The sequence below is a fragment of the Eutrigla gurnardus genome (assembly GCF_963514095.1).
Source record: "Eutrigla gurnardus genome assembly, chromosome: 24".
Classification (NCBI taxonomy): Eukaryota; Metazoa; Chordata; class Actinopteri; order Perciformes; family Triglidae; genus Eutrigla; species Eutrigla gurnardus.
Genome location: NC_139935.1, coordinates 2,967,039 through 2,985,483, shown reverse-complemented (window position 1 = coordinate 2,985,483; position 18,445 = coordinate 2,967,039). Strand labels below are relative to the sequence as shown.

General features: G+C 46.5%; 2 protein-coding genes across 2 annotated transcripts in view; one reads left to right on the top strand and one right to left on the bottom strand.

The window, feature by feature from the left end:
- zranb3 (zinc finger, RAN-binding domain containing 3) overlaps positions 1–478 on the bottom strand; it is a 50,153-nt gene extending 49,675 nt beyond the window's left edge. Inside the window, exon 1 of the mRNA XM_084004521.1 lies at positions 61–478. The gene's annotated coding sequence lies outside the window, so the exon portion shown is untranslated. The remainder of the gene's footprint in view (positions 1–60) is intronic.
- Positions 479–3,677: 3,199 nt separating this feature from the next.
- LOC311009711 (R3H domain-containing protein 1-like) overlaps positions 3,678–18,445 on the top strand; it is a 30,408-nt gene continuing 15,640 nt past the window's right edge. Inside the window, exons 1-6 of the mRNA XM_084004040.1 lie at positions 3,678–3,830; positions 8,018–8,167; positions 11,221–11,413; positions 14,339–14,356; positions 15,002–15,091; positions 18,055–18,172. Of these exons, the coding sequence (XP_083860166.1) occupies positions 11,261–11,413; positions 14,339–14,356; positions 15,002–15,091; positions 18,055–18,172 (379 nt within the window). The 5' untranslated portion in view covers positions 3,678–3,830; positions 8,018–8,167; positions 11,221–11,260. The remainder of the gene's footprint in view (positions 3,831–8,017; positions 8,168–11,220; positions 11,414–14,338; positions 14,357–15,001; positions 15,092–18,054; positions 18,173–18,445) is intronic.

The following is an 18,445-nucleotide window of genomic DNA, read 5'->3' as shown; positions in this document are numbered from 1 at the left end:
TGTGTAAGCAAAGCTAAATAAGTACAAAGCAATGTTATCGTGTTGGTTAGTGTTGCCTACCCGGTGAGACAGTGGTATGAAGCAGACTGGGCCGAAACACCAAAAGGTTTCGCGGCAAATTTAAGGTTCACTCGGTGTAAAAAATGTATCACCGGGCATCCGTAGCACAATACAACTTCCTGTCACTTTTGCTAATCGAGCTAACCAAAGGATAAAGCTTTAAAAAAAACGATACATGCGTCGGTGTTAAATCATACTTGAGATACATGACGAAATTGCGTGCTTGCGTGCTGTCATAACGAGAGAGAAAAAAATACAGCAACGACAAGACGAGAGATTTTTTTCCAACACCCTACGTGTCGAACGTGAGGATCTGACGCACTCTCCCAGGCTGCTGGACTCCGCCGTCTCCCCTTCACTCCGCCACTAACGGTAGCTACTTCGCCCTCGGTAGAGGCTACGGCTGTGCACCGTTTGTGAACCAAAGCGGTAAGGCAACGTTAAGGTATCGTGCCCAACGCTTACCGGTTTGACCGGGGTGTTGTTGTTACGACGTAACGCGGGCTAGTTAGCAGCAAACGCCTGTCTTGCTAGCGCGTGACAGCGCAGGGCGCCGGTGTTTGGCCGTTTTTTTTTTCTCCAAGCGTTAGCAGGCAGGTAATCATCGTTAGCTTAGCTTGTCCAAACGACAAATGTGGCTCATAATGTTGCCTTGCTATTCGGGAAAAAAAGCACATACCTGACTAGAAAATGGCGTGTCAAAATTGTAAGCTTAAATACGGCGTTCGTCCGGAAAAAAAACAAACGGGCGTAATTGAATAATACATCGTAATTCAATAACTTTTAGGCCTGGTTGTCTACCGGTAATATGCGGCACAGTACCGTGTTACGGTAACGGTTAGCCATTTCAGTAAACTGAGCTCTCCTTTTAATTGTTGCGCTGTTTGCGTAAATGTGTCATCGGCCGAATTTCACATACATGTTTTAAATGTCATATTGAAGTGTCACGTGTTGTCCAGGGAGCGCGTGTTTGCCGACACAACGGGGCATTTAAATGGTAAAAGAACGCTATGGAGTCTGGTGCTATGGGCTCGCGCTGGGATAGCGTGCGAGAATTAGCATTTAAGTTGCTCTAAAATGGTTAATCAAATCACGCATTTTCCTTTTTTAATCGATTCTCCACACCCCCCCTTCTATGCTATCATGCGAATCATAACCTCTTATCTCTATGGCAGATACATGATTGGCAGTGAGACATTGATTTGGTCGATGGTGGGGTAAAAACAACAGGCACACGTATTAATAAATGCCATATAACGTTGCAGAGATGCCTCAAAAGGGGGTTTAATGTTGTATTTTGCAGTGACAAATACATTATATCAGTGTAATTATGCGTATGGCATATATTTAAATGTAAATTTAAATTTTGAAAAAAATGGATGCAGTGTTGTTTTGCACCACACGCATTTTTTTTGAGATTCTGCAGGGTTTTCTATAACTAGTGTTGATTTAATACATTGATTTACATTAGTTTTATAGAACTCCATTACTGTTATCAGAGTGAAACCCGACTTGATGGAGATTTCTGCTGGTAAAAGGCCATAAATCATACATCTGATAATACATTTCGGTGTGTAATAATAAGTAACCCATGCCCACTGTAATCCCGATGCACCAACCCAGACTATTATCGCCCCGTAGATTTGGTAGAGCTGGCCCTGAATGCCACCACTGAGGTTCGTGATGGTATCATTTTCATTAAGGGACCGGCGGAGCCTGGTGGGTGAAGAGAGGATCCTGGCTCCCCCCTGCTGCTGTTTCAGAGAGTGGAGATGATGTGTTCATCTTTGCAGTGCTTTGCAGACTCTGCTGCTCACTGATATGTACATGCATTCTCTTTTATGAGGAGTTATGACCATAATGTGTGTGCTAATTTAGAAGTTCTCAATCCGGCTACGGCTATTACAGATAAATGTTGACGTCTGTTTTTGCCTTCTTGGCGAGATATAGTGTCGGTTACAGAACTTCCTGCTCATATGCTCTCTTGTGATTGTGGCGCACGCCTGCGGGGCTTAAAAATAAATGCTCATAATTGTTTGCCATCACTGTTTCACCCGGCCCCTGCGGCCGCTACTCTGTTGACCATTCATTACGCAGGTTAGGGCATATTTGAAGCTGATGACATTATCAGGGTTTGAGGTTGACGGTGCTGTGTAATAGCTTTCACCAACGATGAGGCCCAATGACTAAATAATTCATCGCCTTCCAGGGGGGGGGGGAGAAAAAAAACCTCTCTCCTGTAATATTTGGTCTGGGCCATTAAATAATTCATCCGCCTATCCATAAATTGTTTGTTCAATTGGTGACCTTCTCGTGAGATTAAGGAAGCATAATAATAAATTCTTCAGAGACCTGGCATAACGAATGGTACAATTATGAGGCAGGATTGGATCGGATCGGTTGTCGCAGCCTGGTGTTGGTTGCTAAGTGACAGCAGGAACTTTTCCGCCCACTGTGTTTGCTGTTAAAGTCTGAGTGACTGAAAGGACAAAAACAATCACATTATGGTCGTCTAGACATTTCGGCTGCACATTGGACCTGTTTGCGACTTCCTATGCCTTTGACAGCCTGTCAGTCACTTAAGGATGAAAGTGCTCCGTGAAGTAGATTATTTTCAGAGCTCAATTATCGACCGCGTCTTCGTTGTGTATGCAGAGGAGACAGAATACTTGATCTGTGATGAAACAAACGAGCCAAGTAAATTCTGGTGGAGGCTCAGTCCGATATTGTTTTTACCGGTAAAATTATCTGAAGTCGTAAAAAGGCAAATTTAGATGAAACAGAGGAGGCAGGGGTGCGGTTTGATCATGCACAAGCAGCTGTGCTTCTCCCTCATACAGTCGGTGTTTTGTTTTCCAGCCGATCCACCAATGAGCTTATGTGAGATTTGCCCAAAGCCGAATGTTTTATTGCGGTATTTTACTCGTCGTTTTCAGTCATGTTTCAGGCGGTGGCTCTCCCTGAGTCTGTGGGATTAGCTGTAGCCTCGTCGTCTTGTGTGAGAAGCAGGGTGCCAGCTTTAATGGGAAGGTAGCCCAGTGAACAGCTCGGCCTCTCAGCGGCCAGCGCCTCCCCATCGTCTCTCCACCTGGTCTTTGAGCACCTAGCTGGCCACAGACATGTCGATCCTGTCCCCTCCTCCCCAGTTTCTCTTCTCTTTTTGCCTCCTCTGTGCTTGTTTCTTTGCTTTTTCTCTACCTCCCGCCCTCCCTGTTTTCTCCTCTTCCTCTCCTCTTCCTCTCGGTCTCCTTCCATCTATCCCATGTCCCTGGCTGCCCTTTCCTCCTCCTCCTCCTCCTCCTCATGCCCCCGCCTCCATCCTAAAGCAGAGTAGCTAATGAAGAGCCCTATTTAGCCGGTGACTTTGGTTCAGTCGGTGCTCAGCAGCGCCGGCCGTTCTCGGCCGCCGTGACTGGCTGCTGAGGCTCTGACATCACACAGGGGCCAGCTGTTGATTTGGCGCTGTCTCCAAGGCTGGCTGGCTTGATGGGTTGTGGCAGGTAGACTTGTGCTCGCTCCCTCCGCCCCCCCCTTCTCTCTCTCTCTCTCTCTCTCTTTGTGACACCCACTCTCCCTCACCCTCTCCCTTTACACTCTCCCCCGTCTTACACTCTCACTCAGTCGAGCGAGCGAACAGGAGGCAGCAGGCAGCTGCCGAGGAGCGAGCTGGGAGGCGACTCCAGTCTCCTCTCCAGCAAATAGTGCCTCCTGTACAATGGAAACTAAACGGTTGAGTAGCGGAAGGGATGGAGGGCAGAGCTGCCGGGCAGGTAGGTCCTGCAGCCTCGAGCCACTTCGGGCATGAACCCTGCATGCTTTTTCTCATTTCCTCTTCATTTATTATTTCTTCTTCTTCTTTCTTCTTTTCCTGAAAATGTCTTTGTCCTGTGCCTTTTTGAGGCTGTCGATTTCTGCCTTGCATTCAATTCCTTTTTTTTTTTTAAAAACCAACACGCAAATCTCTCCAGCTTTCTTTTATCATCGCATGGCAGCGAGTCAACCAGCAAATGTGCATTTTTTTTTTTTTTGGCTTGTTAAACTAAGTGCAACACAAGATTGCTGTCGGTGCCGTGTTTCTCTGCGAGCCGAGCCAGAGCCAGTTTGCCAATGCTGCTCCTGCTTTTCATTACGGGGATAATTAGCCGAGATCAGCCAATAAGAGGCTTCGCTCTGCATTGTTCTCTAGCCACGCTCATCCTCTCTTTCTCTCTCTCTCTCTCTCTCTCTCCCTCTCTCCCCTGTTTGTTCTGCAGGTGTTGCAAATTGACTTTTAATGAGTCTGGCAGACTTTTTGAGTTATTCTCCTCTCATAAGGCTGCATAGATTAAAACTGCTAGACTTGCATGTTAGTTTTCAGTGTTTATTGTTTCTTCTCTAATTACCTAGATTGATATTCCCTGGAAGCTCTCCTATGGGATAGGTAATGGATTACCTACATGCCTGCTGTGGATTTAATTTATTAATGCTGGCTGACTGCACCTCTGCTTCGCTGCACCTCGCTCCCACCGCCTAATGCGACCTGGAGGCAGAGCGAGAAGCGCAATTAGAGGCTCATTTGTGCCTGTTTGTTTTTTTTCTTCTTCCAGTTAACTCAGTCTGAGCTATTACAGGCAGTTCCTTAAACTCACACTGCCCGAGTCGCCTCAGAATTCAAGGCAAGCAGTGTATGAAAGTGATATAATTTCATAAGCTTTACACTAATCGCTTACTGGTCCAATTATATAGCTCCCCAGTCAGTGCTTTCCTGGCTGTTGCAATTAGCAGAAATGGCAAGAAAACGGGAGATTAGTTACTCAGTTTAGCAAAACGCCGAAATCAATTTTATTGCGGCGCCGTGAGTGCAAACCAGCATTAGTAACCTAATTAACTGTTTATTTGACGTCTGATTCCATCAGCCGTGGTGCATGTCCCGCAAAAGACGGATTTAGAATAAATCCGTCTTTTTTTTCTCTCTCTGTGTGGAAGTCTGCAATTAATTGCGTCGCAGTAAAAATGTGTGGCTGCACTTGCTGTGTTTCCCGTAGTTGAAATGTGCAATTTTAGAACTCCAAGCTCAAGAGACATTTCCCTTTTTTTTCCCTCCTTCAGAAATGGCGAGCAGGTGAGGGGACACAAAGCTGTAGCCCTCAGCCACATGGCATTACCTTTGTGTTTGAGTAGAGCTCTGTTTAGTATTCTACATCTCTGCAGACAATATCCCAGCTGTTTGGCGTCGCGCTTGCCATTGTCCTCTTTTTTTTTTTATGTGACACTTGCAAAAGCTCATCAGCGGCAATAAAGCCTGATTATTTTTCAAGGCGTCATCCACAGCTGCGCGCAGGAAGATGCCACCACTTCTCCTTTTTCGCTCTTAGAAATCATCCGTGGGTTTTGCTACGCGATCATGCGTGCCTGATCTTTTGACTCGCTTCGTCGTCCTCTGCCGAGTCAGGGATGGAGGAGCGGATGGAGGGAGGGATTGAGGGTCCTTCACCTCCCAGGTGAGCTGGTTTTAGCCCAGACGAGAGCCCTGGTCCACGCAGAACAGAGCAGAGTGGAGGCGTGGGAGGGAAAGGTCAGCGGTTTCAAGAGAGAGGCAGGTGTGTGGAGGGGAAAGGAAATGAGTATACTGGAGTGCTCGCCCGCTGCTGTGTGTCCTGTGCAGGCTCTTATGCGCTTCACAGTGATTGAAAAATTTCTCATTAGCTCGCCATCGAACGTAATTGTGCGTGAGAGTAGTCCGTTAAGAGCCTGGCGTATGATTACCTCGGCTCAGATGACGGCCACCCTTATGACCCCGCTGTGGGGGGTTTCAGAATTAATATCCATGCAGCAGATATTGTGTTTGTTGCACCAATGCAGCTGTCACTTGATGATTTTCTTTTTGTGATTTTTACTAGGATTATTCCTATGTATCCTGCATCACACATTCGTGCATTTGTGTTGAGATTGTGTGCAGATGTGATGCGTTTTGTGAGATTGAGGTTGCTGGTATGCCGATAATAGTGGTGGTGAGCGGGCGGCGTGACACCGAACGACGCCCGAGGGAGCCGCTTTAAGGTTGCTGCGCTCTGCGGCGGCTGTAATGCCAATGAACCACTCCCTGTCAGCGACGGCACAATACTGGAGGACGCACAGGCAGGCGGAGCATCGCTACAAGTTCACTGTGTGTGTGTGTGAACGCACACACACACACACACACACACACACACCGGCTCAGTGTGAAGTCCTGAAGCCTGGCTCAGCAGCTCTGGTCATAAACCCCGGAGCAGCGATGGCCAGACCGCTGTCAACTTTTACACTCTGCGTGAGTGCAGGTGCGATTTAGCTGCTGGAGGTCTATGAATTACAGAGCAGGCTCCCACTGGATATGGGACGATATGAAGATTTCATGTCAAGGTTATCCTGGCCAAGATAATTCACGATGTTAACTATTATCCCGATAATGGAAATTCACGCCATCCATTTATTGTGAGTGTTTTTTGGTGATGAAATCAAAGGAAAAAGGAAAAAGATGGAGCTTCGTAATAAATGACTGTCTCCAAACGACATGTACTTGGTTGTGTACTCTCCAGATGTAACTAATTATATGAATGACATCAACTTTGATGAATGGATGCCGCCTCGGGCCTCACACTCGTCCGTCTGCCAACGCTGCAGCCCGAAGGGGACATTTTCCTCCCGAATGTACTAAAATGTCAAACTGCATTCGTGCCGAGGAGTCTTCCATTGCAACGCTTTATAACATTAAGTGGTCGTTCATTAAACATGAACACTCGGTCGTATTCACGGTTGGTTGGGCGAAAGCGTTGCACCAAATGGCGGCTGTTCCTGGCGGCTGTTCCTCCCCCCCCCCCCCCCCCCCCTCTCCCCATCGTCTTCCTCGGTGTGCCACCCAGGCTGCAGCCTGAGGTGGCATGAGAAGGATGATTGTAAAGTGAGCAGGGACTCCTCTTGACCTTTTTTGGCTGGCACACAGGGGGCGCCATGACTGGGTGGGAGCCGGCGGGTGGCACCTCACACCGCTCACTGAGACGGAGATGAGGGGAGGAGGGCGAGGCCGAGGGGAGCGCAGGGAGCCGAGGAGAAGCCTGAACGGTGATCTACATGTTGCTATGAGGGAACGTGATGCGGAGAGGAAGCAAAAATAACAGTAAATAGCTGGATTCTTTAGTGTAGACTGGTTTTGGACTGCTGGTCCAATACATGAAGAAATGTAACGATGCCATCATGGCAATTAGGGAATCATGATGTGCAGTTTTCACTGCTTTTGACATTTTATAGACGCGATTAATAATCGATTAATGGAGGAAACATTTGGCAGACTCATCGGCGATGAAAATAATGTAGTTGCGGCTCTGATCTGATCTTCATCACTCTAATTTGGCAACTGCCACCAGACGAAGTGGAGCAATAACGTCACATTTTCAGTGTGGACGAGGGACGTGGCTAATTTAACACCACAGTTCAGCAGAGTATACAAGAGAAGTGGCAGTAAAACACCCATTTAGTCAAATCGTTTGCACCTCTGATGCCCTTCCCGCCCAGCGTCGCCCTGTAGTTCAGCTAGAAAGGAACATGCTGGAAAATAGAGATTGCACGCCAGACGATTTGATATTTATATGCCAGTAAATAGCGGAGGATTTTGAGCTGAGAAACGCTATCTTCCCCTGCTGCTCTCTGAATTCCTGATGCTCGGTTTTTACGAGGCTGGCAGGGGTGCCTTCTCCTGTTGCCTCCACCTCTCTCCCATCTCCGTGCTCATCAATTATTTATGGCGCATCGGCACGCACAGTCCCACAAATACACACCGCACTTTTAACTTTTTTGCTCCGACGCACAGCTATTTCAGAGTTGCTGACATCCTGACTGCTGTCAGTCGGACGCGACCTCGGTGTCAGCGGGGGCTCCCGACCCCTGACCTCTCTACTCGCCCACAACACCACAGCGCTAACCCCCGTGCCTCTCTCGGTTGCAGGTCATGCGGGTGTCGGAGGCCCCGGTTGCTGTTCAGAGCAGCTGAAGCAGACATGGGCAGAGAAGTCTCCAATGGCATCGGTAGGCTCAGCCTCATCGACTTCACCAGCCACATCCTACTTCGCCACGACCACCACTGGCTACGCAACAAGTACGTCTCCTCTTTATTTCTGCTCCGCAGGGGAAGTCAGTCAGGGAATATGGTGCATTTTATGGGGATTTTACAATGTTTTTACAGGAAAATTGACAGAAAATGCAAATTAATGTTTCTTCATCGAGATAAAGATGACATAATTAAAAGGTTCTCCCAACTTCTGACACACTAAGAGTAATGGAAATCATATTATTTCTGTGTATAGAATATCATTTCAGAAGACATTTGCCTTTAAATATAAAGTATGTATGTCTCCAAACCTTTTACCCCCAGTTGCACAATGTTATAATGTAAAGTAGCAGTGGTGCAATTTAAAAACATAAATAAATAAATAAAATAATGGAATTATTTTTCAAAACAAGAATTATATCATAATAATAATACATATATAACGATTACTTCACCCCAAATAAATAAACATGTCCAATCGATAGATATTCTATTCCCAGATGTTTCCTTAATGTACCACTAAGGATGAAATGATGATCTATATTACTATATGCAGCCAAACCATTAGGGATTCCAAACAGGCGCACGTTGCAATTACCTCCGCCATGAGAGACGAGATGGCCGAATTCAAATGCATCAAAGTCTGAAGCCAAATTTAGTCCAGCACTCCTTTTCCCCAAGATAAAATGTGTGGAAGAATGAAGGATGCGGCGGGGGACAAAATAGCGATCCATCACACGCCCCGGCTCTTGGAAATATCTGTCCAATATTGCAAATCTTCAACAGAGGGACTCGAGAGACTTCACTCATCAAAATGTCAGCAACAGACACTAAATATTCCAAGGCGCGCGCGGCACTCCGGAGTATTAAGCTGTTTTCCTTCAGAATGTAAAAATAATGTAAAGCAGCAGCCGGCGTTGCTTTTTGTCAAACCCTCTGACAGGTCATTGAAATTCAACATCTGACTCTCCGGCGCCGCCGCTACATTTGAGCTAACCTCGTAGCCCCGCGCGGCATTAGGTTAGCGGTGCATTCGGCGGAGCGGCGGACCCGACTAGAAGTCAATTACTCTGACATAGAGGAATTGGATGGCGTCTCTTTAAAGAGCGCGGCTCCCGCTCGCCGTCTCAGCCCTTTTGGGAGGGAGATAAACAATCAAGTGGAAATGGCTCTGATCATTCCCGGGCAAACGGGTCGAGGCCCCGCTGATTGGCGAAGCCTGGAACACACGCGCTCAAGCACAGAGTAGGTGCTGTCTTGTGTGGATCTGGTCTTGATGTGCAAAGTGAATTTGATGAGCCCGTTTCTAATTAACCTATTAATCATAGCTCTCATGTACCAGATGTCTGCCCTGCCTTCTGTGTGTGTGTTTCCCTGCATGTGGCCTGACTGCATAATTAGGGCGTATCAGCGGGGTGAACTCACACCACGACTTCAACACAGGGAGGTCACGGCATTACATAGTGGTTTCATGCAACAAACATACTCCTGTTCCAAGATCGGCCATAATGTGGAGTTCTTTTATTTAGATTTAGGATCAATATGGGATTTTTATAAAGGTTTAATGAGAAATTCTGCGATGTTAAATGCTTAAAAACACGACTTAATAATATATCTTATTTTACCAATTAGTTTGAACATAAATCACTTGTTTTTAATTGCATTAGTTTAATACCACATTCATTTTAATAATAAATAAAAAACGTTTTTCATGTGTTGTAGGCTCACTTTGAATTATTGAAATTCAATTAATTCAAACTAAGTTTGTTTTTTTAAGCGGTTGGGTGCATTGGACACCAGACCCTCCATACTTACAAACAACAATGTCAAAGGTTTAGTTTTTTTGGGGGGAAGACGGCCGCTGTAACCTGAAGCTGTTGGATCTCACGGGACCAAACGGTCCGCCTGCTGTGTCTTGTCCAATCACGTCCATTGTCTGTGGCTGAACAGCTGCGGAGCTGTGAGACGGCACAGACAGGCCGGGGTGACGGATGATCACAGACTGTGTTGATGACACAAACCGCCCCTGCCCTCCCTCTCCCCGCCTGCCACTTCATAGACCTTTCTCACAGCGTTGTGTTTACGGTGTCAGAAAGAGTCTGTGAGAAAATAACCCGACTTCTCTCTTGATGTATTACCTCAGTAAACATCGTAAACGTGAGTTTATGGTCTCAATCTCTAGTTTCAAGTCTATTTAGTAAATTATGCTCCATTTAGACTCAAACAGGCCATAAAGCAGGGGAGGCTTTAGGGCGGGGCTACATTGTGATTGACAGGTCGCTACTGCGGCGTCGCTACGTGTTATTTATAAGGCTGCTCAATGGGAAACTATAATCCGTGCACATGCAGCAAATAATATATTTAATAAAACCTGAGATCGTCACCTCCTAACGACGACATGGATGAAGAGCAGGAGACTGATTTTAAACATGCATCGTGAGAAGGTAAGTTGTATTTCTTACTTAACGGATAAATAGCGTTCTTCATATCAAGTCTGTTTACTATTTATACCTGTATTGTATTATTGATTGTTTCCATGTTCATCGTGGTTTTTCTTGCAGTGTAGAGAAGAAGGCTGCTGATGACTGGAGGCCTGGACTGGAGATCTGTTCACACACCCCATATTTTCTGCTCATGTACTGATTTCTACCTGCATTTTAATGCGTGTGATTCTGTATTTACAAAATGATTTCGCCAAGTTACCCTGAATTAATAAATCTGTGTGAACCAATGTATTATTGTTTGTATATATACAATTAAAACTTCTCATATTTGTATTTTAGCTTGTAGAATTTGTGCAAAAAGTGATAAAAGAATAAAAAAATATATTTTTTATTTAGTCTTTGGCTTAATCCTGTGTCAAATGTCCTTGTTATCGTTTCCCATATGGGTTACAAAAATGTAGCATTGAAAGAAAAAAATCTCTTCGGTTCTATCAAAGAAAATAAAGAGATTTTGTTGCAGCATTAACTTTTTAAACTACATTTTGTTCATCAGTTTCTAAATGACCTCCAACATAGCTTTGGCCTATATCCATAATATAAAATTCTCGTCCTAACATGCGAGAAAGCGGCGCTCACGGACGTCTCCGTCTCTTTCAGGTTCTCTGTATTTGCCACCATCTCCCAGTAAGACTTTGCAATGAGAATGTCCGATACAGTCGACACTGAAACGATGAAGGTTTCCGAAGCTGCCGACGCGGTGCCAGCGGTGAAAGACAACGCCACCAGCTCTGAGGTCACTGACCAGAGCCCGAGCGGCCGAGATGACGGCAACAATAAGAGGGATGCACAGGTAAAGATTCATGTTCGTCCTAGAGATCCTCCTCCATATACTGAGTGGTATTGATTGAATGATTGAAGCTGCCTCTCTGCCACCCAAGTGCTGCGTCTATTCAGGGAGGTTAGAGGCGTCAGCAGCCCGACCGGACCAGGAGTGATTTTCACTTTTCTTTTCACTCGTCTCCATGAAAAATCAGTAACCGTCAACGTCAAACCCCAAACCGCCCCGGGGATCACCTGTCACCCGCGGCGTTCAAGATGATTTTCCTCGGCTGCTTCAGCAAGACAAATTATTCCCCCGAAAAAAGTGTCATCTGCACCGACTGAAATAATAATGCGGGGCTCGACTCTGCCTCGCCACAGCGGCGAGGTCGGCCACCGCCTAGAGTGAGTGTGGAAAACACCCGTTTGCTTGTAGGAACTAGTGAATCTCATTTATCCTCCACGGGAGACATTAAAGCACTGGATCTCCTGGGGATTCAGGCCAGCTGAGATCAGTTTCAAATAAATTGCTAATTAATTAGCTCTCTGTGTCATTGCAACAAATGTACTTTGTTAATTTAGCTGTAAAACTCACAAATGATAACTCCCGATTGTGGTCAAGGAAGCAAAATCTAGGAAAAGACCAGGGTTGTGTCTTTCGCCGCAGCCTAAAAATAGGATTCAGGCCAATCTGGCCTCGTGGTTGGTGGGGAGGCAGAGCGAGGGAGTCAGGCAGGCCGATAATCTGGAGCTCAAATCCTGGCTTATCTACCAACTTCCTGTGTCTGTGTTACCCCTGATGAACGGAGTGACACCAGCATGGGGGAGCTGCAGGGGTGAGAGGACGTGGGTGGGAGGGAGGGAGAGGTGGGTTGAGAACGCATAGCAGACATGGGTTTAAAGAATAAAGGGAGGTAAAGGAGGCAATAATTTAAAGATTTATCTGTCAGGAACAGATGGGGCAAAGGGGAACATAAAGCTAGACTAGCTAACTAGAGGAAATAACTGGTGGATCTTCCTATTGGAAATGTACAGTTGACTTCAGAAGCAATAAAACGCACCATTGCTCAATCAAATCCACTCAGGGGTTTTTTGCTGCTCCAGCCTTACTTGGTCTGGTAGTCAGTCTGCTGACACGCAGTGCTGCTGTTACACTACCAGGTTGCCTAATGGTGTGTTTGACATTTTGGGAAAAAATACACTTATCAGTGAGGTGACACAATTCATACAGCGGCCTCATGCCTGTATGCTAAATATGAAGCGGCAGCCGGCTGCCCAATAGCTTAGCATAAAGACTGGAAGACCTGAGATCGGTGTCGGTCTCCTCATCCTCCTTCATTTCAGAAAATTATCCTGTAATTGCCATCTTGTGGTGACAGTAGCTGCAAAAACTTGAATTCCAAGACCTACTTTTTGTGTGTTGACTTTCACGTATCCCTGCCTCCTTTTTAATGTTTTTGTGAGGATGTTAAGCTCGTCCTTTTCCTAAAACTCGCCCTCCATGGACACAGGATATATGCCAAGGTCTGCCGACGGCACTGTTCTGCCTCCTCGTTATTTTCAGCAGCGGAGGAGGTGAAGCTCACTCCGTCATTGGTTAAACGCCTGAAATGTTCTTTGTGGGAGAGACAGAGGAGGGAGGGATATAGGTGTAACGTGGAAACGCATTCCGACAGAGGAAAAGAGGGCAGGCGTGAAAGACTGGGTGACTTTGCCACCATCTGCCTCCAGCTCTCCGGCTCCGTCCTCTGCAGCAGGACAGGTGGCCGCCCTACTTTCTGCTGACTTCAGCCCTTTCCCTCTCCCCCCTTTTCCCATTCCTTTATCTCCTGCCGGCATTGTTCATTCCCCACCGGCCCCACGACGCTCAATTAGCTGGTGTAGTGGTGCACTCACAGTCCCAGCCCTCCCCCTCCTCCTCGCCCCTCCCCTCCTCTCCTCCATCCACTTCCATATTACCTGATATAGAAAGGGGCGCGGCGGGTCACAGGCATCGGAGATGGGCGAACAGCGGTCCATCTCAATTTTTTTAGAGGTGTTATTTGGCCCTCGAGCTCAATGAGGGAGGGGAGGGGTTGTCCTTGTGATTTCAGAGGACAGGTGGGAAGGACGGCATGTGTGTGTGTGTGTGCACATGTGTGTGTGGTTGCATGTTGGGATTAGGAAGCAGAGGACTGGGCTCCGTTACAATTTTGCCTGAAATGGCTCCTGCCAGGTCTCCCCCCTCCTTCCTCCCCCTCTGCAGCTCCTCTATGCTGAGAGACCTTCTGTTTATACACACACACACACACACACACACACACACACACACACACACACACACACACAGCCACCAGTGTGTGAAGCACAGAGGCACCGAGCTGTCTCACACACAGTTGGGCGGCCAGTCTCTCTCTTGCTTTCTGCGTCTCACCTCCCGTGCCGAGGTCTGATTCGCATGACAGCTAAAAGGAGCCGGGCGTGAAACTGACCCGAATCGCTCTCGGCCACATGTCTGGCTTTTGTTTTCTGCGGTGTGTGTGTGTTTTCATGTGTGCGTTTGTGGGGCTCCAACGTTGCAGCCGCTTCGGCGGCGTACGCTCCGCAGAATTATTCCGTGCTCCCAGGAAATTGTGAATGTTCAGCTTGAGAATTTCACGCTGCTCGGGGGATTTTAAATCTCTTTTTCTCAGATCAACGGCGCTAAATTTTGTTCTGCTTTTCACTTAAAAAAACACCAGGCATTACAGAAGGTTATTTGTCTTTTTTCTGTACCATCTTTGGGAAGAATTTGTTTTTCTCTTCTTTTCTTTTTTGCAGAGCTACTAGTGCACGAATGCACAAAATGTAGGCCAGTCATGTTTAATTCAAACGTCTCCACTTTCTTGAAGTAACAATCCTGTCTGCCCCCACCAAACTTGTTTGATTTCTCTTCCTGTGCACTATTCCCCTGCACCCCTCCCCTTACCGTGGACAGCCCGTGAAGCACTCTAAGGTACGGTACGCTCCACATGCATGCTGTGCGAGGATGCTCCAACCTGTGTAATGTGCACTTGGATTGCGTTGTGTGCTTGGATTAAGCTGGAAGTTGTACCCGTGTTTCCTGTCGAGCATCGTACTCACTGCTCCAGACGTTTTTTAAATTAGCTGCAGTATGTTGAGATGCCATGACCTGAATGATGGCGGAGGCTGTGTGGTTCTGCCTGAACAAATAGTTTGACATGGACGTGTGTGCTTGCTGCATCGCTGTTGATGGGAAAAAATAAAAAAACAGGACGAGGCTTGAGTTTATGTGAAAAAATGCTTACACCGCTATTCATTCAAGATCGTTCTGATCAAGTTATCTGAGAAGATCTGCAGCCGCCGTTCCACAATCATTTCAGCAGTGGGGAAAAAAAAAAAAGAAAAAAAAAGCCCAGTCACTCGGGAAAAGATTTGTCAGCCAAACTGTGTAATATTGAGACTGTTTGAATTGCTTGCAAGAATCGATCGTGCTCGCTGGCTGTTCTTCTGTGTTTACTTTGGCTTGTCACTGTGATCCGTGATGATATTGATGCAGTTGTGTGTGTGTGTGTGTGTGTGTGTGTGCATGGTTTTAACTGTGCCCACCTACCTGCACCCCCCCCCCCCCCCCCCTTAGTCCAACACCAGGCTAAAGCTGGTGCGGAGCCTGGCAGTGTGCGAAGAGTCCTTTCCTTGCCCTATTCCTGAGCCTTCAGCAGCGTCTCAGGTAAAGATCTCTGAAGAGTGTGTATTCACATACGGGATGTGCTGGCATGCAAGGTTGACTACTTACCGTGGAGAAATATTAGGATGCTAAACGGGGGGGCAGAGCATCGGATCGGGCGGCCAGTCCGGCTCCAGCTATGCTAACATTAGCTTGTTGACCTGCTGAAGCGATGCGAGGGATTCGTCGTCGGTAAGAAGAAACTCCTTGCATCAACGATGCAAACTGATCTGAACTAATAGTCTGGATTATAGACGACAACACTCTATAATATAAACAGTCTTTTCAACACCAGTATCTGGACAACGGCCAAGCATCGTTGCAACCCAGCAGCTAATATCTTCTAATGGAGAAGCCTCCACCCCTCTAGTGGGGATTGTTATGGCTTCATAGGAGCTCAATATAAATATGATTCAGCATGTTTGCTGCTATAGCGTTTTGCCTTTCAGCCATTAACACTCAGCAGGAGACGCAAACTTACTTAAAGACTCCCTCCAGACATTTTAGAAGAAGAGATACTTTAAAAACTTAGAATGATACACTTTTTAATTTCTGTTGTTTTCACAAAAAAAGTCGTATTACTTTTTTAATTCATTAAAATTACACACACATTTGATGCTCCCCTAGTTTACATTCATCCCATCAAACCCAGTGTGACGTCAGCGGTTGCCTGACGTTAAGCTACAAGCCCACATGCCTGGCGCTGAAGTGCTGACCAGGGATCAGTATTTCAGCTTCTTACAATTAAGCAGGTAGATCCTCCGACGCTTGATTAGCGGCCTTCGTCTGACAGCTATGATTAAATACCTGCCCGCGGCCGCTTGATGAAACCATCACATCATCAAAACACAAAGTACCGAGCTCCAGCAGCGAACCAGACGCTACTAAATCAACACTTGGGTTGTTTTTTTAGTTTTTTTTAACGGCGTATCTCTAGGCAAAGCCCCCGCCCCCCCCCCCGATCGAACTTTCCCCATTACATGCCACTCTGCACAGCTCCTGGCCCCGCTCACACACACCCACACACACAGGTGTGTTTGTTCCGGGGCGTTTCAGCCAGTCAGCACCGCGCTCCATAACCAGAGGGCGGTGTTATTCCCACAACAGTCCCGCATCGTCTGCACTCACACGACGCCCTGTATTACCGCCATCAATCATGTCGAGGAAATTACAATTTCCGCACGTCAGCTACAGAGGGCTGCGGAGCGCTCTAATTGAATACTCCTGATATTTCCCCCGCTACCGTTATTGGGCCCGGAATCGAGACTCCTTCCGCGGCAGACTTACCTAGAGGGGCGAGGTAAAGCAATAAAGGAGGAAGAGGGAGTACTCGTGCGGCTGTAAGATCACAGATTCCCTTTCAAACCTCCAGATTTGATGGAATAAACATTTCCCGTTGTTCCCACGCCTTTACATTGTTGTCTCGGATGTCAGATTGTAAGCTTTTCACAAAGGGCTTTACGCATCTTTAGACTGTCCAAGTCATGAAAAACTAGACATCTGTCCACACATTGTCAGCCTGTCTCTCAACTCCAATCAATGGCCGATAGTCAAGAGCCTTCTGAATGCGCGCCGCACTTTTTTTTTAGTTTTTTTGTTTTTAGACTGACAGCGTGTTCATTGCATATTCAGGGGACCGTCATTTTCACGCTGTTTTTTCCCTTTATCTCGAGGTAAATGGGTGTCAGGGAACAAATGAGGCGGCTCGCAACAGCTGCACATCAACCAGACGGCTTCCATGTGATGCCGAGGGTGGCATTAAGCAGAAAACATCACCGCTTCGTGCCAGAGAGAAAGGGAGAAGAAAAAAAATCCTTTTTTTTTGCTTTGCTTTGACACACACACACACACACATTTGAACTCGCTGTCACCGTCGCACACAAGCCGAGGCTCATTTTCCCTTTTCTCCCCAGTTTTCGCTCAGGCAATTAGTCAGTCACGTTTCTCATTAGCATATTACATTTTCACATACATTCAGAGCGCCTCGGAACGACGGAGGACGCCGCGTCTCATTATCTGGCTCCGCAGCTGTTAGAGGGATCCAAGTGGTGACCTTTTTTAGTTATGAGCTGCTCTCCCGCCACGAGGTCACCGCTTCCCCTCGCTCCTTCATTCGTTCACACACACACACACACACACACACACACACACACACACACACACACGCTGTCTGATGTTAGCTTTCCAGAGTTGTGTTTAATCCACTTGCGGTGCACTGGCAACCCGTCTCCTCTTTACAGCTTCTCCCTTCAGCCTTTTTGTAGAATTGCCAGAAAAGTGTTCTGTGTGTGTGTGTGTGTGTGTGTGTGTGTGTGTGTGTGTGTGTGTGTGTGTGTGTGTGTGTGTGTGTGTGTGTGTGTGTGTGTGTGTGTGTGTGTGTGTGGTGAGGGAGTGCACGACTGAGGGTACATCAAGGGCTATTTTTAATACATCTTGCCAAACATCCCACATCTCCCATTCAGATTGCAGTCCATTCAAAGGTTTATGTATTTATTTTGACAGTTGGAGGGGGATTACTGCTAAACTCCTTACTCCGTTGAATTTTTAAGGAGTGAAATTGTGCTGTGTTTTTAATTTTTTTTATTCAGGTGCCTCCAATAATAAAAAAAAAACAAGCTAATCTGACACGATAATTGGCATTGTGATTTTGAATTCATGGACTCAGGCGTTTTATTTCCAGCAGGGAAACGGGTTTCGATGATAAACCAGGAGCGTATATTAAGTGTCTTGAGGTGACCTCTTTTGCCCGTGCTATTCTCTAATTAACCTAGAACCTCAGGCAAGATCAGAGAGAATTAAACGCCTCACATTAAGTGCCTCTTTTTCTAAACGAATGCCTTAACGTCTGTTCTTCGATCAGGACAGACTGGAAGTGTTTGAAGCGCTCGGCGTTTAATAACGCCTCGGCAAGACCCGTTCCCCACGTGTGTCTCTGAATCAATCGCTTGTTTTTCCATCGTGAACAGGATGGATTCCTCCTCCAGCCCTTTGAAAAGGAAGCCACGCAGGACCAGGCTGAGAAAGAGGACAGCAGCGATAAGGTGGACAAACCTGAGAAAACGCCAAGAAAGATGCTGTCCAGAGGTGAGAAATGCAGACAAAACCGCAGTGGATTTACCTTCTCTTGGTATTTTAACATATTTATGTCCTTGGTTGGATTTTAATGTGAAGGTGATCTTTCCATTAACACCTCGGCTTTCTGTCCATCATTAACACCTGAGGCCTCATTTCTAATCATTGCTTCCTCCTGGAAATGTATACGTGGAAGAAGAATGAATCAAACAGATATAGATTTTATATATTTTTATGTTTGTAACATTTTGCCTGCAGCAATAAAATGCATTTATCATGCAATCC